Source organism: Mirounga leonina, unplaced genomic scaffold, assembly GCF_011800145.1.
Source record: "Mirounga leonina isolate KUSES-001 unplaced genomic scaffold, KU_Mleo_1.0 Mir_125, whole genome shotgun sequence".
Lineage (NCBI taxonomy): Eukaryota > Metazoa > Chordata > Mammalia > Carnivora > Phocidae > Mirounga > Mirounga leonina.
The window spans coordinates 80,049,188-80,077,182 of record NW_023270305.1 but is presented as its reverse complement, the minus strand read 5'-3'; the positions used below and the strand labels follow the sequence as shown (position 1 = coordinate 80,077,182).

The 27,995-nt window shown below is 48.4% G+C and overlaps 1 protein-coding gene across 2 annotated transcripts in view; it reads right to left on the bottom strand.

The window, feature by feature from the left end:
• Window positions 1–27,995, bottom strand: part of SH3RF3 (SH3 domain containing ring finger 3) — a 407,247-nt gene that overhangs the window by 10,194 nt on the left and 369,058 nt on the right. The window contains exon 9 of one of the 2 annotated variants that reach the window (XM_035001930.1): window positions 76–410. In XM_035001930.1, the coding sequence (XP_034857821.1) occupies window positions 76–410 (335 nt within the window). The remainder of the gene's footprint in view (window positions 1–75; window positions 411–27,995) is intronic. The other variant, XM_035001931.1, reaches the window with a different exon arrangement.

Here is a 27,995-nt window from a genome sequence, read left to right as displayed (position 1 = left end):
CCTCAATGGCTCCAATCTCAGAGACAAGCCCACACCAAGGTGCCAGAGGATGTGAGCCCACCTTCCCCCCCTTACCTCTCCCTGGACAAAGGCTTGGGCTCAGGACGAATGGCAGCCATGGAGAGAGGTGCTTGCCTGGAGGGGGATGAGGAGAAGTTCAGATCCAAGGAGCCCGCCTTTCTGTGCAGTGGTTCCATGCCCACGGCACCTTGCATCTCGCTCTCTATGGGGCAGGACCCTGCCCTGCCATGGATGGACAGCGAGGACACTTCGGGCCCCACTGCACCCTGGAGTGAGGTGTCCACTGCCACCTGGGGGTCGTGGGTTGGAGAGATGGACGGTGGGGAGCGAGATTTCTTCTTGGTGGATGCCCCAGCGAGAAGCTTCAGCAGCCCACTCTTCTTCTCTTTCTGGAAAGACACACAGAATTGAAATCCAGTGGGTTAATACTCCTAAATGCCCTTGTTGTTAGTGAGCAGGGAGAGAAATATAATCTTATTTAGAAACTTTAAACAAAATCTTGTAAACCTGGTTAAAGAAAGAAAACAGAGCTAAGACTGAAAGTTTCTCCAACTCTTATTTTCCTTTCTTTCCCCAAACCTGGCACAAGTACCCAGAACAGATCCAGGAGGCCCGGGGGCAGGCCCGAAGGCACCATTCCCGGGAGAGGATGCTGTGGGGGGCCCTTCCCAACAACGTACCCCCCGCCATGGCAGGGCCATCCGGATGGGGACTTCACTTGCTGTGCCACAGGAACCAGCAGTCAACACAACTGGCTTCTTTTTACCCGAGCAGGCAGTGAAATGATTCTACATCAGGCTTCCTGAGATTAGCTCCCTCAACCCCTGGGTTTATATAGCCGAAGCCCATGTATCCTGCACATCTTTGTTTGGAAACCCTGGGCAGCACTGTATGCAAACTTTCCTCTGCAGAATTATTTGTACCACACAGTGTGTATGTGTGCATGTCACATTTATTCCCTGAGACAGTTCTTTGCAGGAGGGAAGGACTGCTTGTCCCAGAGCCAAGGGCAGCTCCCCAGTGAAGGCAACTTCCCTCAATGAGAAACATCCTGATAAGACCTCTTTGCCCAGCAGGTGGCTTCCTTATCTTAAGAGAAAGGGTTGTTACAGAATGTGACAACATGAGGTCACGGCTCCTCACGCACAAAACCAGTGACATAATCAGAAGAATCTGCCCTTACAATCATGGGGCCATGAATACACCGTCCCACTACAATGTGCAGACCCCTCCCCTGCTCCATAACTCACTCTCAGTTCTCGTGGAGGACTACCCACCACGCCCCGCAAAGCCACCTGCCGGTGGGACGATGAGCACAGAGTCTTCACTGGAGGCCCCGCTCAGTACTACCTTGACCCTTCTTTCCTTAGTCTCATATCCTGGAGGCTCAGAGCAAGCTCTCAATGAGGAACTGAGAGGCAGGCTGGGGTGGCCACACAGACCCAGAGAAGGATCCGGGCAGTGTCCTCGGGTGGCCGGGACCAGCTACTATGTCTGCCCTGAATTCTGCTATCGCTGTCAGTGAGTGGGCACATCAGCCTCCCTCAGCCTGCTGATCACAAAGCACATAAGGAAGTGTGTGAAACATTGCCAGTGAGCGATGTATGTGTGAAAGAGAAAGTGTGTACATGCAGAAGTGCTTTTAGAACAACACCCTTGCTCTGGGATTTGACCATTTTTATGGCCTTACTCAAGTTTTCTTTTTTCTTAAAGATTTTATTTATTTATTCGAGAGAGAGAGCACCCATGAGCGGGGTGGGGAGGCAGAGGGACAAGCAGATTCCCCGCTGAGCAGGGAGCTTGACTCGGGGCTCGATCCCAGGACCCCGAGATCATGACCTAAGCCGAAGGCAGACACTCAACCGACTGAGGCAACCAGGCACCCTGAGAGTTTAGTTTTCTAATGTTCAGTGGAAATCAGGTGGCAGGGGGATATGGGCGTACGGTGTAAGACAGTGGCAGCACACGGAAGTCTGAAGCTATAGTCACTGAGTCAGCAATGGCCATTTGGTCACAGGGCTGAGCAGACCTTGAGGTGGGCTGAGGGAAGCTTTCCTCTTCCCACCTTCCTTGTCTGCATGGTTAGAGGCTCCTGGGGGAGGGTGGGTTAAGTGGTGCCGAAATATTCTTAAAATGCACATCTCTAAAATGCATATCCTTAAGCTAAGCCAGTAACACTTTAGTATGAACAAGTCCGTATGTTTTCTCTACCCTTTGCAAGGATATTGATAGAAAGAATGGAAGTAGATGTCCTGGATACTGTCCCTGGTGAGGAATTGCTGGCACGAGCAAGCCCCAGGCTGGTGGGGAGCAGGTGGGTGTGGGGTAACGCAGCGAAGGATAGCCCCCTGACTTTATGTTGCCCAGCTCTGTCCTGCTTCCGCAGCTACAAAGCGCGGTGATACACTTGGAGAGCTTTGTGAGTTTGGCCACGAGGGGGCGCCACACAGCTGGCATCAGAGGCTTCCTTGTCTCCCAGGTAGCTGGGGCTCCTGAGGCCACCACCAATGAGAGGTGCTGACAGCTGGCCGCGTGTGTCTGCTCCTCATGATGACAGTCTCCTTATCCGAGGCCATGAAGGGGAGGGCACTGGAGGACACAGTGTTGGCGTGAGGGGCGGTGTATAGCTCATGGCCCTCTGGGTGCTCCGGGAGGGTGAGCCTGCCCACCGGACCTAGGGAGCCATGTGGACACCCAAACGGAACATCCAAATATCACAGAAGCTATATGCTATCCAACGCTCACATTCCAGTTACTAATCCAGTGGGATAGTGAAGCTGAAGACGCCAAGTGATTTAACAGGATATGGCCAGAAGCACAGACAGTGACCTAAGTTATGCCCGCTGTGCAGTGGATGTGCAGCCCTGCCGGAGCCCCGGGGGGAGGAGCCACCGCCTGGCGCCGCCTGCAGTCCCCGAGGGGCTGTGGGCCCAGCCGCCTTTGCTGCCGCTGCCTTAGGCTGGGCCTCGCTGGGACAGACCGCAGGGGAGGGTGCAGGCTGGCCCTGGCGTGAGGCCAGCGGGCTTCCGGGACCAGGGGTGAGGCGAACATGTGTGAAGCTGTTTGGGCACCAGGGGAGGGACAAGCCCGCTTGGCCGTGATGCCGGATCGTCAAGGGCACCACCGGCAGAGGGGTCTGTCAGGAGGCACATGCCCAGTGGGACAGCACCTGCCATGAGAGATGGCCGCCAGCGTCCCAGTCAAAGGGGTTCCGTGTGGGAGAGCGTTTTCACACTGACTGTCCCTATCACCCTGGGACAAGCGATGAGCTCACCTCCATTCAGAGCCGGTGGCCCTGGCCTCTCCCTCATATGTGACAAAGTTGGAAGGAGATAGAACGAGAAGTGGGGAGCTGCCTCTTAGACGTTTCAGGGGTGAAACCACAGCCCTACCTGAGACACCCCAGCAAGTTAAAAAAGAAAGGAAGGGACCAGGGCCCAGCTGTCAGCCAGCATGACACGCTTGTGACTCCTATGGTGGTGTCCTTCTGCCTCGAGAGCAGAGCAGAGGTTCGATCAACAAACGCTTTCCTGCAAGGCGCCGCCTCGGACAGAAAGCCCTGGAGCCACGGGCCACGCCATGGTGGGGCGTGCTGTGAGGGAGAGAAGACAGAGCCACTGGGCCACTTAGCATGTTTGCAGGAAGTGTGGCCTTAGCTGTGGTTTGGAAAGAGGTGCACGGATGTGATGGATAATTTTGCTGTCCCAGTTCCCCACGATTAAATATAATAGATTGTTTTCTTAATTTGACTTTGGCAAACACTCATATCACGACTGGAAAACCCTCTCCTTTGCCGTCCATGACAGAATTCTGCTAATGCCTTATGTACCCAGTTACTACAGATTGCTGTGGAACTTGGTGACCTAGCGATTACCATGCACCCAGAGTTCAGGGAGTGAGGATGTAGGTGTTCCAAGTCTTTCCCTTGCCGGTTGCCCTATTCTGGGTGATGCAGGTAAGAATCCACTGATGGGCACTTTGCTGGTGGTGGGAACAGACTTGCAGATCAATTTTAGGAGTGACACCACGGGACAATAAGAAGTTTTAGAGGACACAATTTCAGGTTAATCTGGACTAAAGGTTATTAAAAGAAAGATGGATTTGTCTGGGTTTCTCCTGGGAACAGGACTAAATTAGGGACTTTCCTGAGCCCAGTCAAATGCAGAGAATGGTGACGCTGTTATGATTTCGGGGTCGTTGTAGGTATGTTTTAGTGTTTTAGGAGACTCACTGCTGTCCTACACCGTTTCCTGCCAGCATTCCGCTACCTCCGTCTGTGGCCTCCATTCCATCCCAAGGCCACGGTGCAGCCATTTCAGCCTTGTAGGGGGACAACAAACACTCTGAAGTGTGGGAACAAAATGCCTCCCTCTTATAAGTCCCACGTGTGGAAGGCACATCTGCAGAGAAACGTGCCCTCATCTTCCGTCTTCTCCCAAAATGAGTGATGGGCTTCTCCTTCTCTGTGAGGCCCTTCACTGCGCCCATGCAGGCAACCTTCACATGAGGCCTCCCTCCCCTTCCTCTGCCCCTGGAATAGGATAGGAGCACAGGGGCAGCCCAGGCCAGTGGCATGAAGGTGCAGCTCCGAGTCCTGGCTCTGCCAACACCGAGTTGTTAAGATGACAGATGGAAGAGTGCTTTTTAAACTATGAATGCGTGTCACAAATATTTGTTTGTGTGGCTGTTTTTATGATGTGTTTATATGATGTGCTATTTTTAGGTTTTTGCAAAACACCCACCACTTAGTTAGCTCCCAGTATGTTTTTGTTAAATGAATAAAATCAACTTCATTTCCACCTGAGGCAGGTGTCTCACTGTTAACCCTCATGTTGCCTTGAGAGAGCCCACAGGCCAACACGGGGTCTCTCAGCTCTCCAACTCTGGGTACAAAGAACCAACTAGGGAGTTGGATAAAGTGTAAATGTTGGCCTCACCCTCAAAGATTCTAACTCAGCAGGTCTGAGATGGGGGCAAAAAGAGTGCTTCTGATCCGGAACCCAGGAAGGGATCAATTATAAGCCAATGGTCACGTATCAACCTGCTAATGATTTCAGAAGACTACAGATAGTGCTGTAGAAACCCAGAGAAGGGACCAGCTTCATGGGAAGGTGGGGAAATAAGGAAACTGGTTCGTTGAGCACCTACTAAATGCCCAGCCCAAAGAATATGCATGGGTTTAAAGCTGTGCTTTCGAGTGTTGGCCTGCATGGGCGTGCTGAGTCTAAGCTGAGGGTCTGAGCTGCCTACCAGCTCCCTGGTGGGGCCGTCCCCCTTAGTCGCACTCTGAAGGGCAAGGGCGGATGTATGAATGGAGGCTCAGCAAGCAAGACAGGCCACGGCAGCCAGAGGGACAGGCACGAGCCAGGGACTGCTGGCATCTGATGAGGTAGCTCCAGAAGCTCTGGCTCTCGAGATACACAGGTAGTTCTGAAAGCCTTCCTCAGCACGTAAACAGAGTATCATCATGTTAGAGAAGTAAGAGCTTATGAGTTTCATTAAAAAAAATTTGTGTGTACACACACACACACGCACACACTAACACATATGGACACACATACCCTAAAATAAAGTCATACCCTACTTTAAAAGAACCATCTGGAAACTTAACATTAAAAAAAGAGATATTTGGGGGCGCCTGGGTGGCTCAGTTGGTTAAGCGACTGCCTTCGGCTCAGGTCATGATCCTGGAGTCCCTGGATCGAGTCCTGCATCGGGCTCCCTGCTCGGCAGGGAGTCTGCTTCTCCCTCTGCCCTCCCCCCTCTCATGTGCTCTCTCTCTCATTCTGTCTCAAATAAATAAATAAAATCTTTAAAAAAAAGAGAGATATTTGAAGGTGTTCATTTATTATAGGAAAACTGTAAAACATTTTACAAATAATACAATCATAGTTTTTCTGTTATGATTAAAATAAGGGCCTCCCTAGGGGCCTTAATTGTTTTACAGAACATTAATGTAAAAACTTGGCAAAAGGGAAAAGAAATTTAAAGCTTAAATTAAGAACTGCTGCCAGTTAAGAGTCAACCAAAAATTACGGGAAATTCTCTGTGAAATTATAAAAAGCCAAAGAGAATAGAACTTGATTTATAAAATGGGACATTAAAATTTTCAGGGGTATAATTCATTTCATTCAAATGAGGTAAACCTGTAAATGTGACCTATAAGTACCATGTTTTTTTTATCAGGTTGTCTCCTTGGTTAACCTATGTTAAGGTGGCCACAGCATAGTTCCTCTCAAACAGATTCTTAGTTCTTCTTTGTGCAGGGAAACATTTAAAATCACTGGTCAGGCACACACTGAACACTGGGCCACCTATGGTGGGTAGTATGGTGCGTAGTATGTCGACTCAGACTTGACTGCAAGGCTTAGCCCTGATAGTCTGGGAAAACCTCAGCCTGAAGAGGAATCCCCAACTGATTGTGCCCATGAATGGGTAATGCTCTGTTCAAAGTCAGAAGGGTGGCTGAGAACTCTACCTTTGAGAACAAAGGATCAAACACAATCACACATTTTCACTCTGTGTTTGCATGAGCTGAGATACAGGAGACAATGATCACAGGTCATGGGTCCTGTTCAGATCATGGGTGGACACTCAGTGACCTGGGAGCATCTGCAGACTGTCTGAGGAAAGCATAGAAATATTCCTTCCAGACTGTTAATATTAGTTACAGGGGTGTGATGCACTTTTGTATTTGTTTGAGTCATTATGTCAAATGTGTATTTCTTTTAGTTTAACAGGGAAAACATAATAAAGGAAAAAGTTGCCACCTGTTGCTTCGACCATAATGGTACTAGATGTGATGAACCAGCAAGAACTTTTGCTATTAGCTTACGGAGGAGGTGGTCTTATAAGAGGGGGCACTTGGGGTGGCCTTGAGGGCTGGGCTGATTGGATATAATGAAGGGGGTGGGCTTGTGGGTGATCTGGTCCTGGTGAGGCATGAGAAAGTATGGAAGGAACGGAGGAGATGCCTGGGAGATGAGAAAGGCAGGGGACAGCATATCTTGGTGCCCTGAGAGTAGGCTGAGGGGCCGGAAGTCTGCTCAGCAGACACTGGGGGCTGCCCGGAGCCATGCTGGAGGCAGATGAGGTATGAGGGGAGGAGAGCAGGTGAGTGAGTGACTCTGGGTGGCAAGGTCATCAGCACGCGGCCACAGGTGGGGAGACGGAGTGGGGACCATGTGATGGTGATAGTCACAGGGCATTTGGAGGGAAGGTGATACCAGCTCCTGCCAGTGGGCGACAGGAGGTGGGGGCATGCACCCTGCAGCTGCGCACTCGCTCCGGGCCCACATGGCCATGGCAGACTCTGGCTGACACAACAGACAGAATGATACAGAAAGCAAAATCAGCTGTGAATTGTGCAAGACTGTTGAATCACAGACCTGTACCTCTGAAACTAATACATTATATGTTTAAAAAAAAAAAGAAGAAGAAGATAGCAGGAGGGGAAGAATGAAGGAGGGGAATCAGAGGGGGAGACGAACCATGAGAGACGATGGACTCTGAGAAACAAACTGAGGGTTCTAGAGGGGAGGGAGGTGGGGGGATGGTTTAGCCTGGTGATGGGTATTAAAGAGGGCACGTATTGAATGGAGCACTGGGTGTTATATGCAAACCATGAATCATGGAACACTACATCAAAAACTAATGATGTAATGTATGGTGATTAATATAACATAATAAAATAAAATAAATAAAATCAGTTTAGAAGATGGTCAAACAACTCTCAGATGCCACATCAACCTATGGGCAGTTAGGAACATCACGGGGCAGGCATCAGAGGCCTCCAGGAAGGCCAGAGCTTGGAGAAGTAGGGGCATCAATCCTCACACCTGTTAGAATGACTCGCAGCTGTACATTTGGGAAGTAGCTGGTGAGAGGCCTGATCCACATGGATTTGGCTGGGGGCTTCGAGGAGCCTTTAGATAATCAAAATAAAAAACGAAGGGACATGGTGCATCCTTATCTTCATATACTGAGTCTGGCTCCCAGACAGCAAGGGACACTTGGAAGCCTTTTGATTAAAATTTCATGTTTGGAAAGTTTCCTATTGGAGATGGGGAAAGGGTAATTAAAAGCTATGCCTTGTTAAAATTTTGATGGGGAAAGACACATCTCTGCCTGAAAATACAGTTACTGTAAGAGCAGAGAAGGGGTTATAACAATATAAATTTGTACTGCATCTTCAGAAAGGGTAGAGGAATACAAGATCTATACTAAATAAAGAGGAAGAAGTTCACAAGCTAATCAAAAGAGACAGGAAAAATGTGCATTTAGCTATTGGCTATTCTAAACATGAAAACACATCTTTAAAAATACTGCCCTCACAAAAGACCAAAGTTGAAGATTGATTCATGAAAATAACGGGGAAGGGAAGCAGCAGATAACAATGTGCCAATCTGACTGTGCTTTCTCTAGCTTTTGTTTTTGATGGGAAAGATGCCTGCTGCAGTATGCTGCCCTCTTGCTCTTCCTGAGGATTGAAACCATTCAGTGAAGCCTTTGTTCAGTGCTCTGCTTGTGGCACTGTGCTGGGCACTCTGAAAAGGGAGCTGAATGGACAGAAGAAGAAGTAGGAGTGGGATCTGGGTCCTCCAAAGCACTGTGATTACAGCAGTTTGTTAGACTCAGAAACAGAGGACAACACTCAGGAGCTGGGCCTGGCAAGTGGTTTTGGGTGACCAGCCAAGTTCAATGCAGCAGGAAAGAGCTCCTGAAGTAGAGGATACTGTCTCCCTGAGGAACTTCAAAAAGATGGCACATCATGACAGCTTTGGAGATAGATGGAGGGGGTGTCACTGTCATTGATCAGCTTACTGATCTTGAACAAGTCACTTAACTGCTCTTAGGCTCATATGTAAAATGGACTATATATATATATATGTATATATATACACATATGTATACATATACATATACATATTTATATATAGCTAATTATACTTTAGACTATTTCTTGAGAGCTCACTATGAACTAGGCACTAAGTCTTGGACATCATTAGCTCTTAGGTTTTTAAAACAACCCAATAGAAAAAACATAACCTCTGAGATTGTAATCAACAGACATAGTGTAATCAACTAGAAAGTTGCACCATTTGGATTTAAATCTGGGACTTGCTTCCAAATTTTAATGCCAGCTCTACTGCTTTGTCTTGAGAACGAAGGCATGTCATCCCAACATGGCATCGATAAGTGGGAGGCCCCGTGCAATGCACCACGGAGGTTTTCCATGTGTTTAAGTCACTTCGCAGATGGGCACTGAGGTATTTACACAGAGCCATGATTACAGAACTCTAATGAGGGCTGCATGATGATAAAATGGGGTTGGCCAGTTACCCACCACCCTTGTGACCCAGCAGCTCTTGGCTCCTCTGGGCTGCTTACTCAGGACGGAATCTTGACAGTAGCCTCGGCACTGATCAGAGGACTGATGAGGATGGCAGGTAAAGCACCTAGCAGAGTGCCCAGCACAGAGTAGGCTTTCAACAAGGACTAGCTGTCACGAACCTCAGCAATGGTGGTGGTGTATGCCAGTGGTCTTCATCTGTTCACCTGGCCCTCAGCCAGCACTCATGTCCCGGGAGCACAGGCTGAGGTCAGAGGAAGGCTAGCCCGTGCAGTTATCCACCACAAAGGAAGATCGAATAGGACTCAAGTGCCAGCTACATGTCTCTGAGCCTCTGGAAGCCTCTTGTGCAATAACAGGTTGAGAAATATTCTCCCAAGTCCCTGAAACAGTGCACTCAGAAGCTCCCAACTTAAAGAAACACCCCAGTCTCTGTTGTAGGGCAGGAGCGTTGTGAGAAGAAAACCACACTAACCATGTTGTTTTTCCTTGTTTTTTTCACACTCAGCTTGCTGGCTGGAAAGCACCAGGTACCCTTTCCAGCTCCCAGAAAACACAGTAAATAAAGATGGTGAAAATATGGTGGGGACTAGAACTTGAGAGCAGACAAAGACACCAGGGACCCACCTCAGCTGGGCCTCTGGGCACCCTGAACCTGACCTGTCCAGGGCACCGGCATTCCTCATCTCCTCCCCCTTGAGAAGGGCCCTCTCTTGGGCTCCTCGACTCTGTATTATGGTTTCTTTCCCTGCCCTTCTGCACAGTGGTTGGATCCTTCCTGCCAGCGCTGCGCCTTCCCCCCAGCCCCAGGTACAAATGCTCCTGGACTTGGTCTCTTGCTTCACTCATTAATGTACTCTTGCCAGAAGCTTTGACACAGGATTGGCTCTTCAATTCTCTCTTCTACGGTGAAAGCATCTCTAGCCCCAAGGTCTCAAATGAGCTCTAGGTCTTTTATCTGCAACTTCACCTAGACATTTTTTAAAGATAGAAATCACACAAATAAAACCATCAAAAGACGCCCGAAGCTCTGAGCTGGAGTCCTGGGGAGGCTCGCTCTGCCCAGTCCTGATTAGAGACATCCAGAGGTGATCACGTCCCCCATGCCCGTGCCCAGGTGAGTGGCCAGGGGCTGGGGGCTTGTGCTCTCAGCGCCATCTGCAGGCCAACGCCCTGGCACCTGGCTGCCTGTCCTTGTCCTCCTCCTCAACAGAGCGCAGCAGCCTGAGCGCACCTCGGCTGCTTGGGACGGTGGGGTCCACACCGGGATGGAGGCCATTTCTCCAAACTTGTAAATCATGGCAGCCCATGCTCATTTTCCCCAACCTATTTGTTTATCACTCTCATTCATGTGGCAGGTCTTGCCCCTTTCCAGAGGCTTGACTCTCACTCTCTTATTTCCTTCTCAGGCAATGATGCCAGCACCCCCACACATCTGTTTCATAGAGGAAAGAAAGCTGAGCATTGACCACATGCCTGGTGTTGCGTATACCATTTCTATTTTAATGTACCTTGTCTTAGTTGGCTCGAGCTGCCCTAACAAAATACCAGAGACTGGGTGGCTTAAAGAGCAGAAATGTATTTTCTCCTAGCCTAGAAGCTGGAAACCCATAATTGGGGTGCCAACATTGTCAGGTTCTTGGTGAGGGCTCTTTTCCCGGCTGTAGATGGCTGGCTTCTTGCTGAGTCCTCACAGGACCTTTCCTCACTGCAAGGGCATGCAAAGGGAGCCCTCTCTCTTCCTATTCTTCTAAGGCCACTAATCCCATCATGGGGCTCCACCCTCATGACCTCATCTAATAATTACCTCTCCAAGTCCTCATCTCCAAATGTCATCACATTGGGGCTTCATCATATGAATTTGGGTGGCAGGGGACCCAAGTATTCAGTTCATAACATTCTGCCCTTACCTCCCAAGTTCATGTCCTTCTCCTATGCAGAATGCATTCATTCCATCCAAACCCACAAAGTCTTAATTAATTCAGGCTTCAACTCCAAAGTCTAACGTCCAAAGTCTTATCTCAATATTCAAATCAGACACGAGTGAGGGTGCAAGTATGGTTCAGACACACCATGTGGCCCCAGGCACGATGGTGGCACAGGCATAAATGAGACAGTCCCATTCCAAATGGCAGAAATAGGATGGAGAAGGTCCCGGGCAAGTCCAAAACTTAGCAAGACAAATCCCACCGGAGCCTGAAGTTTGAGAATAATCCTATATGGTTCAGTGCCTCCCTTGGAGACCTACCTCCAAGGCTTCCATCAGAGGCCACCTGCCTGTTGGAACTGAGGTGGTGGCCCTCATGATCTCTGGATCGCCTTAGCGTCCTTCCTCCTCTTGCTTGAAGAATAGTGCACATTTGCGGCCAGATAGCTGGATGGTCTGGTCCTGTAGGATCCAAGACATCCTACAACCACCCTTCATTCCATCCTGCTTGCTCCATTCCTGTTAGTTCAAAGTGGCAGTGTCCCCGCACTCCTGGCCCCTGTGGAGACTGCTGGTCACCTCCATGAACCACACCTGGCATCTCTTCATCAAACGGTTGTTCAGCCTCACGCTTACATTCTCCTTAGAATATACTTTCTCATTTTTTTTTTTGCAATATGGATAGGCTAAGAATTTCCTAAACACCCAAGTTCTGGTTCCTTTTTGGTTAACAATTCCTTTTTCAGTTTATTCTTTCCTCTTGCATTTTACTCTAAGCAGTCAGGAGGAACTAAGCCAGTCCTACGACCCTTTGCTTAGAAATTTCCTCAGCTCACCAACAATGTCATTGCTCAAAGGTCCCCAGAACAGGAGAACACAGTTCAGCTAAATTCTTTGCCACCTTATAAGGAGGAGTGCCCTCCTTCCAGTGTCCAATAATGCGTTCCTCATTTCCCTCTGAGACCTAAGATGCACTATTCTTTAACATTCATATTTCCACCAGTGTGCTCTTCATGATTATTTACATATTCTCTAAGAAAAGAGAAGCTTCTCTCCAGCTCTCCTCTTTTCTTTCTGAGCCCTCACCAGAACTACCTTTAATGTCCATATATCAAGCATGCACTTCAAACTCTCCCAGGCTCTACCCACTGCCTGGTTCTACAGCTGCACCCACATTTTTAGCTATTTGTAAGAGTACCACCCCACGTCCTGGTAACAAAATCTGCGTTAGTTTGCTCAGGTGTCCACAGCAAAATATCACACACTGGGTGACTTAACTAACGAAACTTATTTTCTCACAGCCTGAAAACTGGAGGTCTGAGATCAGACTGCTAGCTCGTGAGGACTCTCTTCCTGGCTTGCAGACACCACCTCTCCTTAGGTGTGCATATGGAGAGGGAGGTCTCTCTCTTCCTCTTCTTCAAGGCCACTGATCCCAACATGATGGTTCTACCCTCATGACATCATCTAACCCTAATTACCCACAAAGGTCCCACCTCACACTGGGGGTTAGTGCTTCAACTTATGAATTTTGGGGGGACATGAACATTCAGTCCAATACATAACAGTTGGGTATGGATCACAGTCACCTCATTTGCAGATGAGGAAATTCAAGTCGAGAGAGATGAATTGGGCTTGGATCCAGGTCTCAATGGTGAATCCCAGGCCTTCTCTACCTGTCACACCACCTGCCATTCCCCCTGCAGTTAATGAATGAGTGAATGGAGGGAGGGTTTATTGTTTCTTCATTACTGGTGTCATCAAAGCCTCTGGCCTGGGCCCTCCCACTCCTGATCTGCCCTAAACACCAGGGCCTGGCTAAAGTTCTGGAACATTACTCAGTGTCTGCTGAGTCTAACCAGTCTTCACTTACTGCCCCTGAACACAGCCACATCTCCAGGGCTGAGCTGGTCCGAATGCCCCCATCAGCCCTGCAGCTCCTTGAACCAGCTTTTATGCAGTGAAACTTTCTGAGTGATAGATGTTGGGTGCCATCCCCAGATCTAACATAGCCAATCCATGTAGGGCAGCTGAGTCACGTCGTTCTCTTTCCTCTCAGCCCCACTGCCACCAAAGCCTTCCCCAGGGCAGAGCTCGCTGCACGCACCCCTGGGTCCTAGGCCCAGCCCAGTGCAGCACTCCACCAAGGCACTGCACAAGTGCGATCAGGGCCCGGTTGGTCTGTGGCAGCCGCACATCCAACTTCTTCAGGGTGGTCCCACGACACCATCACTCCACACAGCAGGCGAGGCCAGGGTCAGGGCACCCTGAGCACATGCGGCCCACTGTCAATGGGTGCTGAATGAAGGAGGGATGTGCCTGGCTTGGATTACATGCGGCAGGCTTGTTGGGTGTGCCCTGGGAAATGGCGGGTTGCAGGGCCCTGGGATGTTCATTCTGAAGCCAAGACTCCAGATGAAGAAGGGAAAGAGAGGCAAGGCAGCAGGGCAGCAAAGAGCCGGACGCAGACCCTCTGGCTCTACTCCAGCTGCTATTACCAACTGGCCATACACCGTGAACAAGTGACCTAAATTTTCTGTGCCTCAGAAATGAGGTAACACGAGTACCTACCACAGAGGGTTGTCATGGGGACCAAATGAAACCATACATGCTAGATGCCTGACACCTGGGAGAAGCACGTTTGTCTCAATATGGTTACTACACGGCTGTCTGGTACCATGGAGATATTGGACACAATGCCCTCTTTCTGCAAGAATAAGTCTTGGTATGAATGATACTTAAGTGTCACTTCATAGCTGCTTTTTACTATGTTGGAGAAGAGAGTATCACCTCTCAGCCAAAGGAACAGTGCAGGATCTAGTCTTTTCTTCTAAATCAATGGTCCTCACAGGTAGCTATGTTGAAGTCACCCTTCCTACAAGCTGTGATGACACATTTGGCCTAAGGGGACACATCACCTGTGCAGCACTGAGCAGCAGGGGGCTGTCAGCTTCACAAAGCAGTCCCTGCCTCCCTCCCTAATATTAAGAAACTGACAATCTATTTCAGGGGAAAAACGAGGAGGCAGAGGGGTGTGTGTAGGTGCCCAGCACTGACAAGCGGCAGGCTTGGATGGGGCTGTGCAGTTTGGTAGGAGGGCTCCTGGCACCCCAGGCTACCATCTCCTCTGCCCAGGACGTCAGTGGGAGCTGGAACAGAATTGATTTTTGCATTTAATTAAAAAGTACTGCACTGGAGATAGCTGTAACAGACAAGCAAGACAAGCTGAACTCAGGGAAAGAATGAGAGGTCACAGAGCTAGATCTTGGGTGATGTGGCAGATTGAATTTTCCAAATTTGGCCAAAACACTGTCTCCCCTCCCACTCACCCTCCTGGCAAAGTGACTTTGGCACTCCCCTTGTTAAGTGACAGGAGTCGTGTCTCATCCCCATGTGCGGGAGACCTTGTGATAGCCTCCACTGACAGAGCACACTGGAAATGCCACTCGTGATCCAAGGCATGAAGATGCCATGTGCTCACTCTCAGAACCAGCCGCCACGCTGCAAGGAAGCCCAAGCCCGCCCACCATGGAGAGGCCACAGCTAGTGTTTGACAAACAGCCCAACAGAGGTTCAAGCCAACTGCCAGCATCAACTGCCAAACCTGTAAGCGAGCGTGCCTGCAGGTGGCTCTGCTCCCACCAGCACATCCTCCACAGCCTCCTAGACTCAGCTGAGGCCCCAGACCTGGCAGAGTAGAGACAGTCTCCTGGGTGTGCCCCACCCAAGGTCCTGATCCACAGAACATGAGATAAGCGTATCAAAGTGATTATTGTTCTACACCATGGAGTTTTGGGGGTGATTTGTTATACAGCGAGAGTAACTGGGGCAGATTTCACTTTGACCTCTCGTGAGATTTCCCAGTCCAGACCACGCCTACACAATAGGAGTGCTGACACTGCTATCATCGGGTATAAAGATCTCACATATGAGCTTCAGGCACACACACACACACACACATACTGCATTTGTGATAAACAAGTGTGCGATGGAAAGAGGAAAACACATCCCAACAGGCTTTTTTGGAAAATGTTACAGAAACATTGGAAACATGTACAATTGAAGGCTAACCAAGCATCCAAATAATAGATGAGAAGAATTCTGTCAGGAAAGATGCCAAGATCTGAACTTCAATATAGTTTTACTGGAAACATCAAGAGTTCTAGATAACCTAATACACCCAAATAAAAAAGCAGGGTCATAAAAACCAACAAGAAGGCCCCGTGCTGATTCCCACGCTGGATTGGAAATTGGGGTAGAAGGGTTTTAGCCAGAGGATGCATTTTTCAGATAGCCCATGGAATCCAATCCATGCAAGTCTGAGTGTATCAGAGACAGATAGGTGGCTTTACAGGAACTGAGAAAGAGAGAAGAAATAAAAAAGAGACGGAAGGTGAAAGTTACCAAGGCTGTGAGGACATAAAAGTATTTAAATTGCTTTCCCAAAATGCTGCCTCCAACCAGGCAGCTCCTTTCCCTCTGCAAAGACACTGCTCAGCTAGCTTAGAGGACTTGGTGTGTCCTTTTGTCATTGTCAGTGGACAGGACTCTCAGGGGACCTTCTCCCCAAGGGCCTCTCTCAGCCTTGCAGTCCCTCAAGGAGTATGTCATTATCAGGGTGGGGGAGGTGAGGAGGCAGACATGCAGGGACCCCGCAGCAGGAACAGATTGCCTCTGTGCAAGTCTATGCTGAAGGGAGGGTTCCCTGGGGCTGTGATCCAATCACTTTGATCTCCCATCTCCTGCTGGGAGCACCCAAGTAGGCGGTAGCTCTCCTCTACCCACACGTGTCTGGCTGGGAGAAGGACTTTCTGATCTCCTGATCTCCTTTTAGGGGCTACAGGAAATGGGTGATGTGCTGCTGACTGCATATGGCTTGCCATTTCTTCCTTGGAGGGCAGAGAGTGACAAGGTCTTTGGAGGTGAAGGCCGTGACTTTGTAGAGATGTGAGGAGAAATTTTCTCTCCTCTGGGTCAGTCCCTAACAGTCACCACGTGATGTGAGGTTTATGCAACCAGAGGGCCCCCTGCTCAGGGGGAAGGAAGTATAAGCTTCGAGGACTTCCAGTTTTCCCCAAGGCTATGGTCCTTCAGGGTCAATGTCTTCATAATCACCTGTTGAGGCTCATGGAGAGCCCAAGGTCATTTTAGAGGACATCTGAACGACCAGTATCTCTTAGTCCTTGATATAGAAGAGTCCAGGTTAATAAGAAAATTCAAATATTTTGCATATAAGATCTCACTGTATGACTCGCTTAAAGAGTCTAAGATGATCTGAGTAGGGGTACCTCACCTTGGGGTTGTGCCACAATCGTCAAAGGCTCACATGCACGTGATCATATCTGCTCTTCACCCAATCCCAAGAGGCACTATGCCAGCACTCTTGGTGCCCCTAAGAATGTCACACTGCAGGATGTTAGTAGGTCTGGCATGGGCACAGGAAGGTAATAATAGGCTTCCTGACTAGGCTAAGATATTCTTGAACCTTCACTATGCTAATAAGCTAAATTTTCAAAAATTTAATTTTAGTTTGATAAGAACACTTAACACAAGATATACCCTCTTAACAAATTTTTAAGTGTCCAGTACAGAATTGTCTACAACATAGTATCGATGACCATAGGTACAAGGTCATACAGCAGATGTCCAGAATGAAGTCATCCTACTTACTAGGTTAAGCAAGATGAATAAGTTCTAATAAGCTAAGTTTTACTGCAGGAGTTTTTTGGTAGGCCTAGGGCTCTTTTGAAAATGAAGAAAGGATTCTGAAGATTTGGAAAGATGATGAGTTGCCAAGATAATATCAACATAACCAAGGGTCAGAGCCAGGCCTGGGCCCCAGGGGTCCAAACACCCGATTCATGGTTCTAGAGACACAGCTAGTTTATACACCACTGGTTTTCAACCAGGGGTAATTTTGTTCCCCAGGAGACATGGGGAACATTTCTGGCTGTCACAACTGGGGTACAACATGCTACTGGGATCTAGTGGGTAGAAACCAGGGGTGCAGGGCTCCTGGGTAGCACAATTGGTTGAGCATCCAACTTGTTTTCAGCTCAGGTCATGATGTCAGGGTCATGAGATCGAGCCCTGTGTCAGGCTCCATACTCAGCGTAAAGTCTGCTTAACACTCTCTGTCCCTCTCCCTCTGCCCCTTCCCCCCCCCAAATAAATAAATCTTAAAAAAAACCAGGGGGCTGCTCAATATCCCACAATAAAGAATTGTTTGGCCCAAAGAATGTGAAGGCTACAAAGCCTTGGTTGATATGGCAGGTGGCAGGCACTCCCTGTGGGTCTGTCCCTGTCCCTTGCCGAAGGCCATTGTGGTAGAATGAATGCAGATGCTGGCTGTGGTTTGGCTGTACCCTGGCTGCCACTCAGCATCACGCTCCTCTCCCCACTTTGGCTCTGAGACCCGGACAGCTGCAGGAACTGAGCTTGGACCAGCTCCTGGGAGTCAGAGGGGCTGGCTGCCAGCCACTTTGTGTGGGTTTGCTTTGAGGAACAAGGAGGTGAAGGGTGATGAAGAGTGTGTCTGGTAGACAGAATGATCCAGAAGCACTTGGAGATTCATGGAAAACACCGAAAGGTACTATTTGGACTTCTGTGATCTGGGGAGGGGGTTATTGCCCTTCTTGGTGCTAAAGTGGGCAGGTTGGGGCTGGCTTCTGGAAGGCTGCTGAACTCTCCAGCCAAGAGTGAGTGTGGCACGTTTATGCTCCCGTCCCAAAGTGTTAGGGACGGCGGGCCTCCAGAACCATCAGTCCTGACCCCAGTTTGCTGTGAAAGCAAAGAAAGATCTGTGGCATTTTGGCTGATAGACAGGAGCTGGCCCTGATGCGCCCAGGGAAGGCCAGCAGGAAGCTTCCCCGCCTCCTGGCTTGCGTGTGTGGCCTCCTCCCGGCAGGCCGCCCATGGTTCTGAAGCCCTGACAACACGCGCGCACACACTAGTGGTGGGGAGCCTCTGTGCTGCTCTCACCCTCAGGCTGACTGTGGGCCTCACACAGTGCTGCCATGTGCCCCCAGGGGCACGTGTCCTGCTCTTGGTCAGGCCCATGTCTCCCCCCAGCAGGGTGCCACATCCATAGTGGAAAGGGCCCCTTCCTCTCCCAGAGCTCTGCTGGACAGCAGCAAGCACACATCCCCGGTCAGTTCCCATTTGCAGCCCTCCTAACCCATAACTGTTAAGCTCCCATAACTATCTGACCCATGACCTGATCCATAACTGTCAAGCTCCTAACTCAGTCTCTTCTTCCTATCTCAAAGGAACAGACACGGAGAGCCGTGCCCACACCCACCTCCCCAGGGAGCAGCCATGGGCCTGCATCTGTGCGTGTACAAGCACGTGTTCTTGTGCAACCGAGCGGCCGCGCCTCCCTGGCCCCTGCACCTTCTGGACACCTGCCAGCTCTGAAAGCCACCATCCCCCAGTGCCGCATCATACATCTCAAGGGCAAGCCACCGCCCCCCCCACCCCCCAAAGCCAAGGTGATGAGGCCAAACAGAGGCATGGGAAGTTTCTCCGGCACCATGGCCCACTCCATTACCGTGGTCTCCACCTTGGAGGGAAAGACAGTATCTCTGTGGACTTTCTGGCCCTAAGTAGGGGCTGCATTCCCGTGTGGGGAGTGTCACTCTAGGAGTGAGGATGGCTCTGCGGATGAGAGGGAGCCACACAAAGGAGCAGGTCGGAGATACAGCAGGAGACAGAGCACAGGGGGATGAGGCAGCCAACGTGCCCTGGGAGGGCCCGGGTGCTCAGGGCAAGTGGGGGGCAGAGGGGGACCCGTGAGGCAGGGTGGTCTGTGGACAGGCCAGCAGCTGCAGCAGGACACGGGCACTCCCCTCCATCATCCACCATGAGCCCTATTCATGCTTTTAGGCTCCGTTTGCACAACAGCTCCCCCTGAAACTTTGATGAGCACTGTCGGAGCTTATTTCCCTCTTCTGTGCTCTGCCCTGTCACACGTCTGTGTAGTTTAGGCCCTCTTCAGCCTCTGTACTTGCTGCTTTGACCTCCCCCCACAAAGACCCACGAGGACACAAACCTCATCCTATTCACCCTGGATCCAGTGCCGAACGCTGGTGCTGCCCCCGGAGCGCCCCGTAGTCTGAGTGTGGAGCCAGACTGCACTTGTTGAGTGGCCCCGGGCCCAGTGTGCAGCTGCTCCCGTGGCCGAGAGGGAGGCTCAGACACAGGCGGGGCCCAGTCTCACGTCCAAGTCCTCAGAGGAGCCTGGATGTGGAACGGGGACCCGACCAGACCTCTGGGTGGCGCTCATACTTGCAGGCAAGCAGCCCTTCTCCCGAGGCAAACCATCACAGAGTGGAGACAGAGTGAGCTGGGTTTAATGTGGCTAAATGGGGGGGAGGGTGTAAAATGCTGAGGCTTCAGTTCTTTACAGATTCTTCTGGACTCAGCACTTGAGAAGTTGTAGCAACATGTGACCCTGTGCCTTTGACACCTCATTCCAATGCCATAATCTTTTCACTGAAGTAGGAAGGCCCTGTTAACTCAGTAGAATTTATAGCATCGCATTCCTTTCTTTAAAATTGCTTCAAGGAAGATTAGGCCAAAGGGCAGATGGGCAGAGACAGGAAACCGGAACAGCCCCGCTGGCTCTAGGGTGTCTGGTCGTGCTACGGTTTTGTCCTGTTACAACTTTGCCTCACATTTGGATTTCCAACAGGCCTCTGGCTCATTTTCTGTAAAGCTTCTACAGAACTACCAAAATTATTAGATTAAATAAAATGAATTTGGATGAAATCTCTGTAAAGTCTGGCATCCTTCTGAAAGATTTCTGGAATGGAATAAGAAAAGATGGAACACTTTATTATTTACTCAGGTATGCCAAGCTCATGTGCTTTCTGAAAATTTTTTTAAAACAAACCAGATGGAGAGAAATCACTTCATCCACCCTGAAAGGCCGCAGCAGGATGGTCAGTTATGTGTGGAAGGAGCAGCGTGCCTCAAGGGGAAGCAGGATTTCTGAGGCTCAGTTATGAGTCAAAGCTATTATTTCCATTAGCACTTCCCATGGGCCAACAGCATCCCAGGACTGGCAGGCAGCTTGCAGGCTCTGCAGGATGATTTGAATTTCCTTCCTGTATTTGTGTGCTTCTTAAGACAGGCTGCTTCCAGGAAATGCGAGCTGCACACCCCACCTGGGCGCACCCTTAGAGATGCAGGTGAGGAACGGGTCCTCTCCTGCCACCGCCCTGCTGGGAGCAGCCCAGCGCTGGCCATGAGCACCTCCCTGAGTAGGGGCCCAGATTTGGACTTTCATCTGTGTCCAATCTTCATTTGGAAAAAGCTCCTAACTTTCTCTAAGGAGCCACCATCATGAGGCCATGTGTGGATGTTATTATCACATTAAAGTGATTAGAAAAGGAAATTTGGAAGAAGCTGAGGTGTCGGAATCTAGGGGAACTCAGTTCTACTGGTCCACCTACCCCCCGCTCTGCTCTTGCCTAAATTACTGGTCTCATCTTGGAGGGAAGTGGATTACCTCCCAGACCAAATTACACGACTGACTGTCCACACAGTCCTACCTTCTGGAGAGCTGCCAGGCATCCACTCCCCCTGTGGCCAAGAATGTGGGAACAGTTTAGTAAGCAGTGCTTCATGCCTTCCTACTATCTTCTTTTTTTTTTTTTTTTAAAGATTTTATTTATTTACTTGAGAGAGAGAGAATGAGAGAGAGAGAACACATGAGAGGGGATAGGGTCAGAGGACGAAGCAAACTCCCCGCCGAGCAGGGAGCCCGATGCGGGACTCGATCCTGGGACTCCAGGATCATGACCTGAGCCGAAGGCAGTCGCTTAACCAACTGAGCCACCCAGGCACCCTTCTTTTTTTTTTTAACATATAAAACGGAAGGGGAAAATGAAGGGGGGTAAATCGGAGGGGGAGACGAACCATGAGAGATGCTGGACTCTGAAAAACAAACTGAGGGTTCTGGGTGGGGGGTGGGTTAGCCTAGTGATGGGTATTAAGGAGGGAACGTATTGCATGGAGCACTGGGTGTTATACGCAAACAATGAATCATGGAACACTACATTAAAAACTAATGATGTAATGTATGGTGATTAATGTAACATAATAAAATTAAAAAAGAAAAAAAGAAGTGCTTCATGCCAAAGGGCAGGATAAGTTATCCTTGCGTGGTGGGTTAGTTTATCTTCTATGACTTAACTCTGGGCACTGTCTTCTACTGTGGATGTGGAGGCTGAGATGGTCGGGGGTCTGTGGAAAAAGAAGGCCCTCAGCCCCACACCAGCTCTGTCCTGGAGCAGGTGACTCAGAAAGCAGCCCCACCGCATGAGTCCCACAGCACCGGCCTCCAAGCACTGACCGCCAGGGTGGATGAAGGAAGGGAGTCAAGACCCTGGCCCCACACAGGCCGTTCCCAGGGTGGATGTTGTTACCCCCATGGCCCCCTGCCGACACACAAGTGTAAACAGCAGTATCTTTTACTTGCTTTGAGCTTCTCCTTGTTTAAAATAAAGACTTCTCAGCAAAGAGTGTCCCTAAGCTGCAGCCTATGGAGCTGGGGACACAGCTCAGAGCCTCCTCTTCCAGCCATTTTTCCTACATGTCTGCCCTCCCGCCCTCCCGCCCTCCCAGTGGGGTCTGCGTCTGGGTTTGCATGGCGCCCCTCACGTGGCGCTATCAGAGCAGTCCACACAGCCGGGCGAGGCTGCCTGTGCAAAGGTGTGTCTCCTCTGACTCTCCTCCAGACGGCCTTGTTCAGCCCCGGGCCTGGCGCGCTGTGCCCGCACTCATGGCAGAGTAGCTCCACGAGTAGTTTGTCATCAGTGAATGAAAGAAAGAAATGAATGACCCAAGGGCAACCGCACTAAAGGTGGGTGGTATCTCCCCAGGTTTGTAATAAGGAAAAGGGTGAATTCTGGAGCCCCAGAACGATAAGGTACTTTCCACAGATTTCTTGTGGAGATCCAGCAAAGCTCTGGAAAAAGTGATCTTACAGATGAAGTGTGACTAGGTGGGAGTCTGTTGGAAACACAATGCTGAGTTCACAGCTCCCATCCTTGGAGCTGGAGAGGGCTTTGCAGAGCTCCCTTTCAAATCCTCCATTCACTGAGGAGGAAGTAAGTCATCCCAAGGGAAGCTCATTTTGTTTTTGTGGTAAGGGTAAGGTAAGACTCCCTGGGCTCCTTGATAAGGGGATTCCATTAGCCTGTTAGACATGGCCCTTCCATGCCAGAGGAAACAGGAAAACTCCTGTGTGTGAGAGTGTGGATTTGCCTTTCCTAACTAGAAGACAGTTCCCGTGTTTGCTCATTGCCAGAAAGGCTCAGCTACAATAACCACCTGAAATGGGATTCTCTAATACTAAAATCATTACCATCAAGTAGCAGGATAATTCACATATCTGCTAATGGGTTCATTTTGCTGCTTGCACTTCCAGAAAATGCTTTGAAAATCCTTGTTGTCTATGCTCAGATGCTCCAAGGAAACACAAATGAGGCTGTCCACAGTCACAGTGGACAAGTGCCTGGCCCCAAACTTTACACATAAACAACTGTGGGAGGCAGTTCAGATGTGCTTCTGAGTAAAGTCACAGGTCACTCCTGATCTGCTCTCTGAGCTTCCGGAACAAGGGGCAAATAAAACAAACTGCCCGGAGCTTTAAAATGCCTTGAATATTACATGCATCTGGTAGCTCAGGAGACCACCACTAAGTGTGCAGGAAGTTCCAGGATCAGAGCTTTAGAGGGTTAGGGTCACCAGAAGAAACAGCTCTGAATTCTGTGTCTTGTTATTCTGTGACATAATCATTTGTGCTCTCTGCTTTCCAGGCACATGGTAACATTTTCTTTTCTGGCCCGTTTGGGATTGGGTGGGGCCATGCATCTAGTTCTGAGCAATGAGTTGTGGGAAAATTTGTGAGCAAATGTGATGCGTGTCACTTCTGGGCTGAAATATTAAATTGTTCTCAGGAAAACTTCCAGGCGTCTCTTTCCCTCTTTTAGCAGCCAGCAATGGCAGTGGTGGCAGATCCATCAGCCCGATTCCTGAGATGGGGGACCTGGATTAGCGAATCTAGCCAAATGGCAGAGCAGACGAGGTTTACATGAGAAATGATCTATTTAGGATGCTCATATTTTGGATTTCTTCCATCACATTATAGATACAAAGACAGACTGTATAATGGTCAGATAGGGAAGGGAAGTAGTAAAGTGGTATCATATCATAGTAGATGCACTGTTTCCGAAATAGATATGAAAATCATGCTCACTCTTCTGGCTCTACAATATGTATTTTCACAAAAATACACTAAGTTCTTTTTTAAAATGAAGAGTTGTCTTAACTCTTTCTTTATAACTTGGATAAATTTTGACATATGCATACACCTATGAAACATCACCAATGGGGTAACATGCATTCCCATCACCCCTAAATGTCTGCTCACGCCCTTCTGTAGTTCTTTGCTTGTGTATCGCCTGACCCCAGGAAACCAGGATCTACTGCTTTCTGTCGCTATAGATTAGTTTGCATTTTCTGAAATTTTTCATAAATGAAATATCCCATATGTGTTTTTTTTTCCTTCTCTGGCTTCTTTAATGATCTTGTGATTCATCTAGATCACTGTGTGTATCAGTAGCTCATGTCTTCTTATTGCTGATTTAGTATTCCATTGTATGGCTGTACCCAGCTGTTCATCTATTCAGTAGTTGATTGACATTCGGGGTGATTCCAGTTTGGAGTTGTTACAAATCAAGCTGCTATGAATGCTCATGTAGGAGTCTTTGTAAAAGCCTGTGCTTCCATTTCTCCTGGGTAAATATCTAGGGGTAGAATGGCTGGGTACCATTTTATATTTCCACCAGCAGTAGCTGAGAGTTCTCTATCTAATACTTGAAATACTCAGCCTCTCTCTCCCTCCCTCACTGAACATGGACATACACAGACACACACAGACACACCCACACATTAAGGAGTAAATTTCTACATAAACACAAACACAAGTCTTGTAGAAAAAGTTTTAGCCTTGTCTTCATTACAGAATAACTTTCTTGTCTCTATGGCCAAATCAGCTATGTTACCTCCCTTTCCCCATCTTTAATGGTAATGTAATTATTCACATCCTATATTAGAACAAAGAGTCTATCCTGCTCCACACTGTCTTCATCTCTGGGAGCTTCACCTACTTGTACCACTGCCTGCCTCCTCCAGTGGACCTACTGATCTTTCTAAAAATGTAAATAAGAGGGGGGCGGAGCAAGATGGCGGAGGAGTAGGAGACCTGGATTTCGTCTCCTCTCAGGAATTCAGCTGGATAGGGATCAAACCATTCTGAACACCTACAAACCCAACAGGAGATCGAAGAAAAGAAGAGCAACAACTCTCTCATCAGAAAAGCGACCACTTTCTGGAAGGTAGGACGTGCGGAGAAGGGAATCCGAGGCGATATTCGGGAGGATAGACGGCGGGGGAGGGGCCTCCGTCGGCCGCTTCTGGCAAGTGATAAAGCCGCGGAGCACAAAATCGGAACTTTTAAAAGTCTGCTCCGCCGAGGGACGTCACTCTGGTGGCTAAGTGGGGCGTGGAACCCTCCGGGACAGTGTGGTCTCAGGACCCTCGGGGTCACAGAAAGACCGGGGGTGCCTGAGTGCGGCAGAGCTCCCAGGTATCGGAGCAGGGAAGCCGGCTGCAGAGGCGGAGCCCAGGCGCGGGCTCTCAGCTCGGGGTGGCCATAAACCGTGATCCGCGGCACAGTCGGGCCCTTGCTCCTCCAGCAGGAACCCAACAAGCGGCAGATCCGGGGAGACTCACCTTCCTCCCCCGGGAGGAGCCGCGCGGGAGTGCACCGCAGGGATCTGCTGGGTTTGGAGACTCCACCCGGGGTCGGGTGCCAGAGATAGAAACGCGCGGTCACAGGCCGGTTGAGCACGGGGTGCAGCTGCAGACCGGGGAGACGGGAGTGACTGACGGCTGTTCTCTGGGGGCTCACTGAGGAGCGGGCCTGAGTTCTCGGCTCCTCCGGGGCGGAGATTGGGAGGCCGCCATTTTCACTCTCCGCCTCCAAAGCTGTACGGAAAGCTCGCAGGGAACAAAAGCCCCGGAGAGCAAACCCAGCAGATTACTTAGCCAGGAGGGGGCAAGGGCGGGGCAATTCCGCCTCCGGCAGAGACATTTGGAAACCACGGCAACAGGCCCCTCCCCAGAAGATCAGCGAGAACAGCCAGCCAAGGCCAAGTTTACCGATCAATGAGAACAGCAGAACTCCAGCGCTAAGGGACTACTGCACATAGAATTCACGGCTTTTTTACCATGATTCCTTAGTCTTTTAAAGTTAATTTTTTTTTTAACTGTCTTTTTGTCTTTTTATTTCTTTTTGAATTTTTCTTTTTCCCTTTTTCAACCAACATCTTATCAATCCCTTTTTTTAAAAAAAAACATTTTTATTTTTCATTTTTAGAGTCATATTCTATCCCTTCATAGTAGTTACCCATATTTTTGGCTTATATATATAAGTTGTTCTCTCTTTAAAATTTTGAGATAGTTTCTTCTAACAGATTAAAATATACCCTAAATCTCTAGTATATGGTGTTCTCTATTCCCCTGCCTGATCACATCCTCTCCCTGTTTTTTTCTTTTTCTTTTTTCTTTTTTTAAATCCTCTTTCTTTTTTCAAACAACTTCTTATCAATTCCTTTTATAAAATTTTTTATAATTTCCATTTTTACAGTCATTTTCCATCCCTTCATCATATCAACCCTTATTTTTGTACATATATAAGTTTTTCTTTCTTTAAAATTTTGAGAGACACTTTCTTCTAAAAGACCAAAACACACCCCAAATCTAGTGTGTGGCACTGATCTATATACCATATAGATCATATTTGATCACATTCTGGTTTTTCTTTTGTTGTTGTTGTTTTGTTTTGTTTGTTGTTGTTTTTATCTTTATCTTTTTCTTTTTTTTTTTTTTTCTTTCTTTTTCTTTTTTCTCTCTTTCCCCTTCTTATCCCACTGCTTCAGGTCTTTTCTGATTTGTTTAGAGTATATTTTCTGGGGACGTGGTTACTCTGCTAGCATTTTGTTCTCTCATTAATCTATTCTCCTCTTCACAAAATGACGAGACGGAAAAAATCACCTCAACAAAAAGAACAAGAGGCAGTACCGACTGCCAGGGACCTACTCAATACGGACATTAGTACGATGTCAGATCTAGAGTTCAGAATCATCACTTTAAAGATACTAGCTGGGCTTGAAAAAAATATGGAAGTTATTAGAGAAACTCTTTCTGGAGAAGTAAAAGAGCTAAAATCCAACCAAGTAGAAATCAAAAAGGCTATTAATGAGGTGCAATCAAAAATGGGGGCGCTAACTGCTAGAATAAATGAGGCAGAAGAGAGAATGAGTAATATAGAAGATGAAATGCTGGAAAATAAAGAAGCTGAGAAAAAGAGAGATAAACAACTACTGGATCATGAGGGCAGAATTCGAGAGATAAGTGATACCATAAGACGAAACAACATTAGAATAATTGGGATCCCAGAAGAAGAAGAAAGAGAGAGGGGGGCAGAAGGTATAATGGAGCAAATTATAGCAGAGAACTTCCCTAATTTGGGGAAAGAAACAGGCATGAAAATCCAGGAAGCACAGAGAACCCCTCTCAAAATCAATAAAAATAGGTCAACTCCCCGACATCTAATAGTAAAACTTACGAGTCTCATAGACAAAGAGAAAATCCTGAAAGCAGCTCGGGAGAAGAGATATGTAACCTACAATGGTAGAAACATTAGATTGGCAACAGACCTATCCACAGAGACCTGGCAGGCCAGAAAGGACTGGCAGGATATATTCAGAGCACTACATGAGAAAAATATGCAGCCAAGAATACTCTATCCAGCTAGGCTGTCATTGAAAATTGAAGGAGAGATAAAAAGCTTCCAGGACAAACAAAAACTAAAGGAATTTGCAAACACAAAACCAGCCCTACAGGAAATCTTGAAAGGGGTCCTCTAAGCAAAGAGAGACCCTAAAAGCAACATAGACCAGAAAGGAACACAGACAATATACGGTAACAGTCACCTTACAGGCAATACAATGGCACTAAATTCCTATCTTTCAATAGTTACCTTGAATGTAAATGGGCTAAATGCCCCAATCAAAAGACACAGGCTAACAGACTGGATTAAAAAACAAGATCCATCGATATGCTGTCTGCAAGAGACTCATTTTAGACTCAAAGACACCCCCAGATTGAAAGTAAGGGGGTGGAAAACCATTTACCATGCTAATGGACACCAAAAGAAAGCTGGGGTGGCAATCCTTATATCAGACAAATTAGATTTTAAACCAAAGACTGTAATAAGAGATGAGGAAGGACACTATATCATACTTAAAGGATCTATCCAACAAGAAGATCTAACAATTGTAAATATCTATGCCCCTAACATGGGAGCAGCCAATTATATAAGGCAATTAATAACAAAAGCAAAGAAACACATCAACAACAATACAATAATAGTGGGGGACTTTAACATCCCCCTCACTGAAATGGACAGATCATCTAAGCAAAAGATCAACAAGGAAATAAAGACTTTAAATGACACACTGGACCAAATGGACTTCACAGACATATTCAGAACATTCCACCCCAAAGCAACGGAATACACATTCTTCTCTACTGCCCATGGAACATTCTCCAGAATCGACC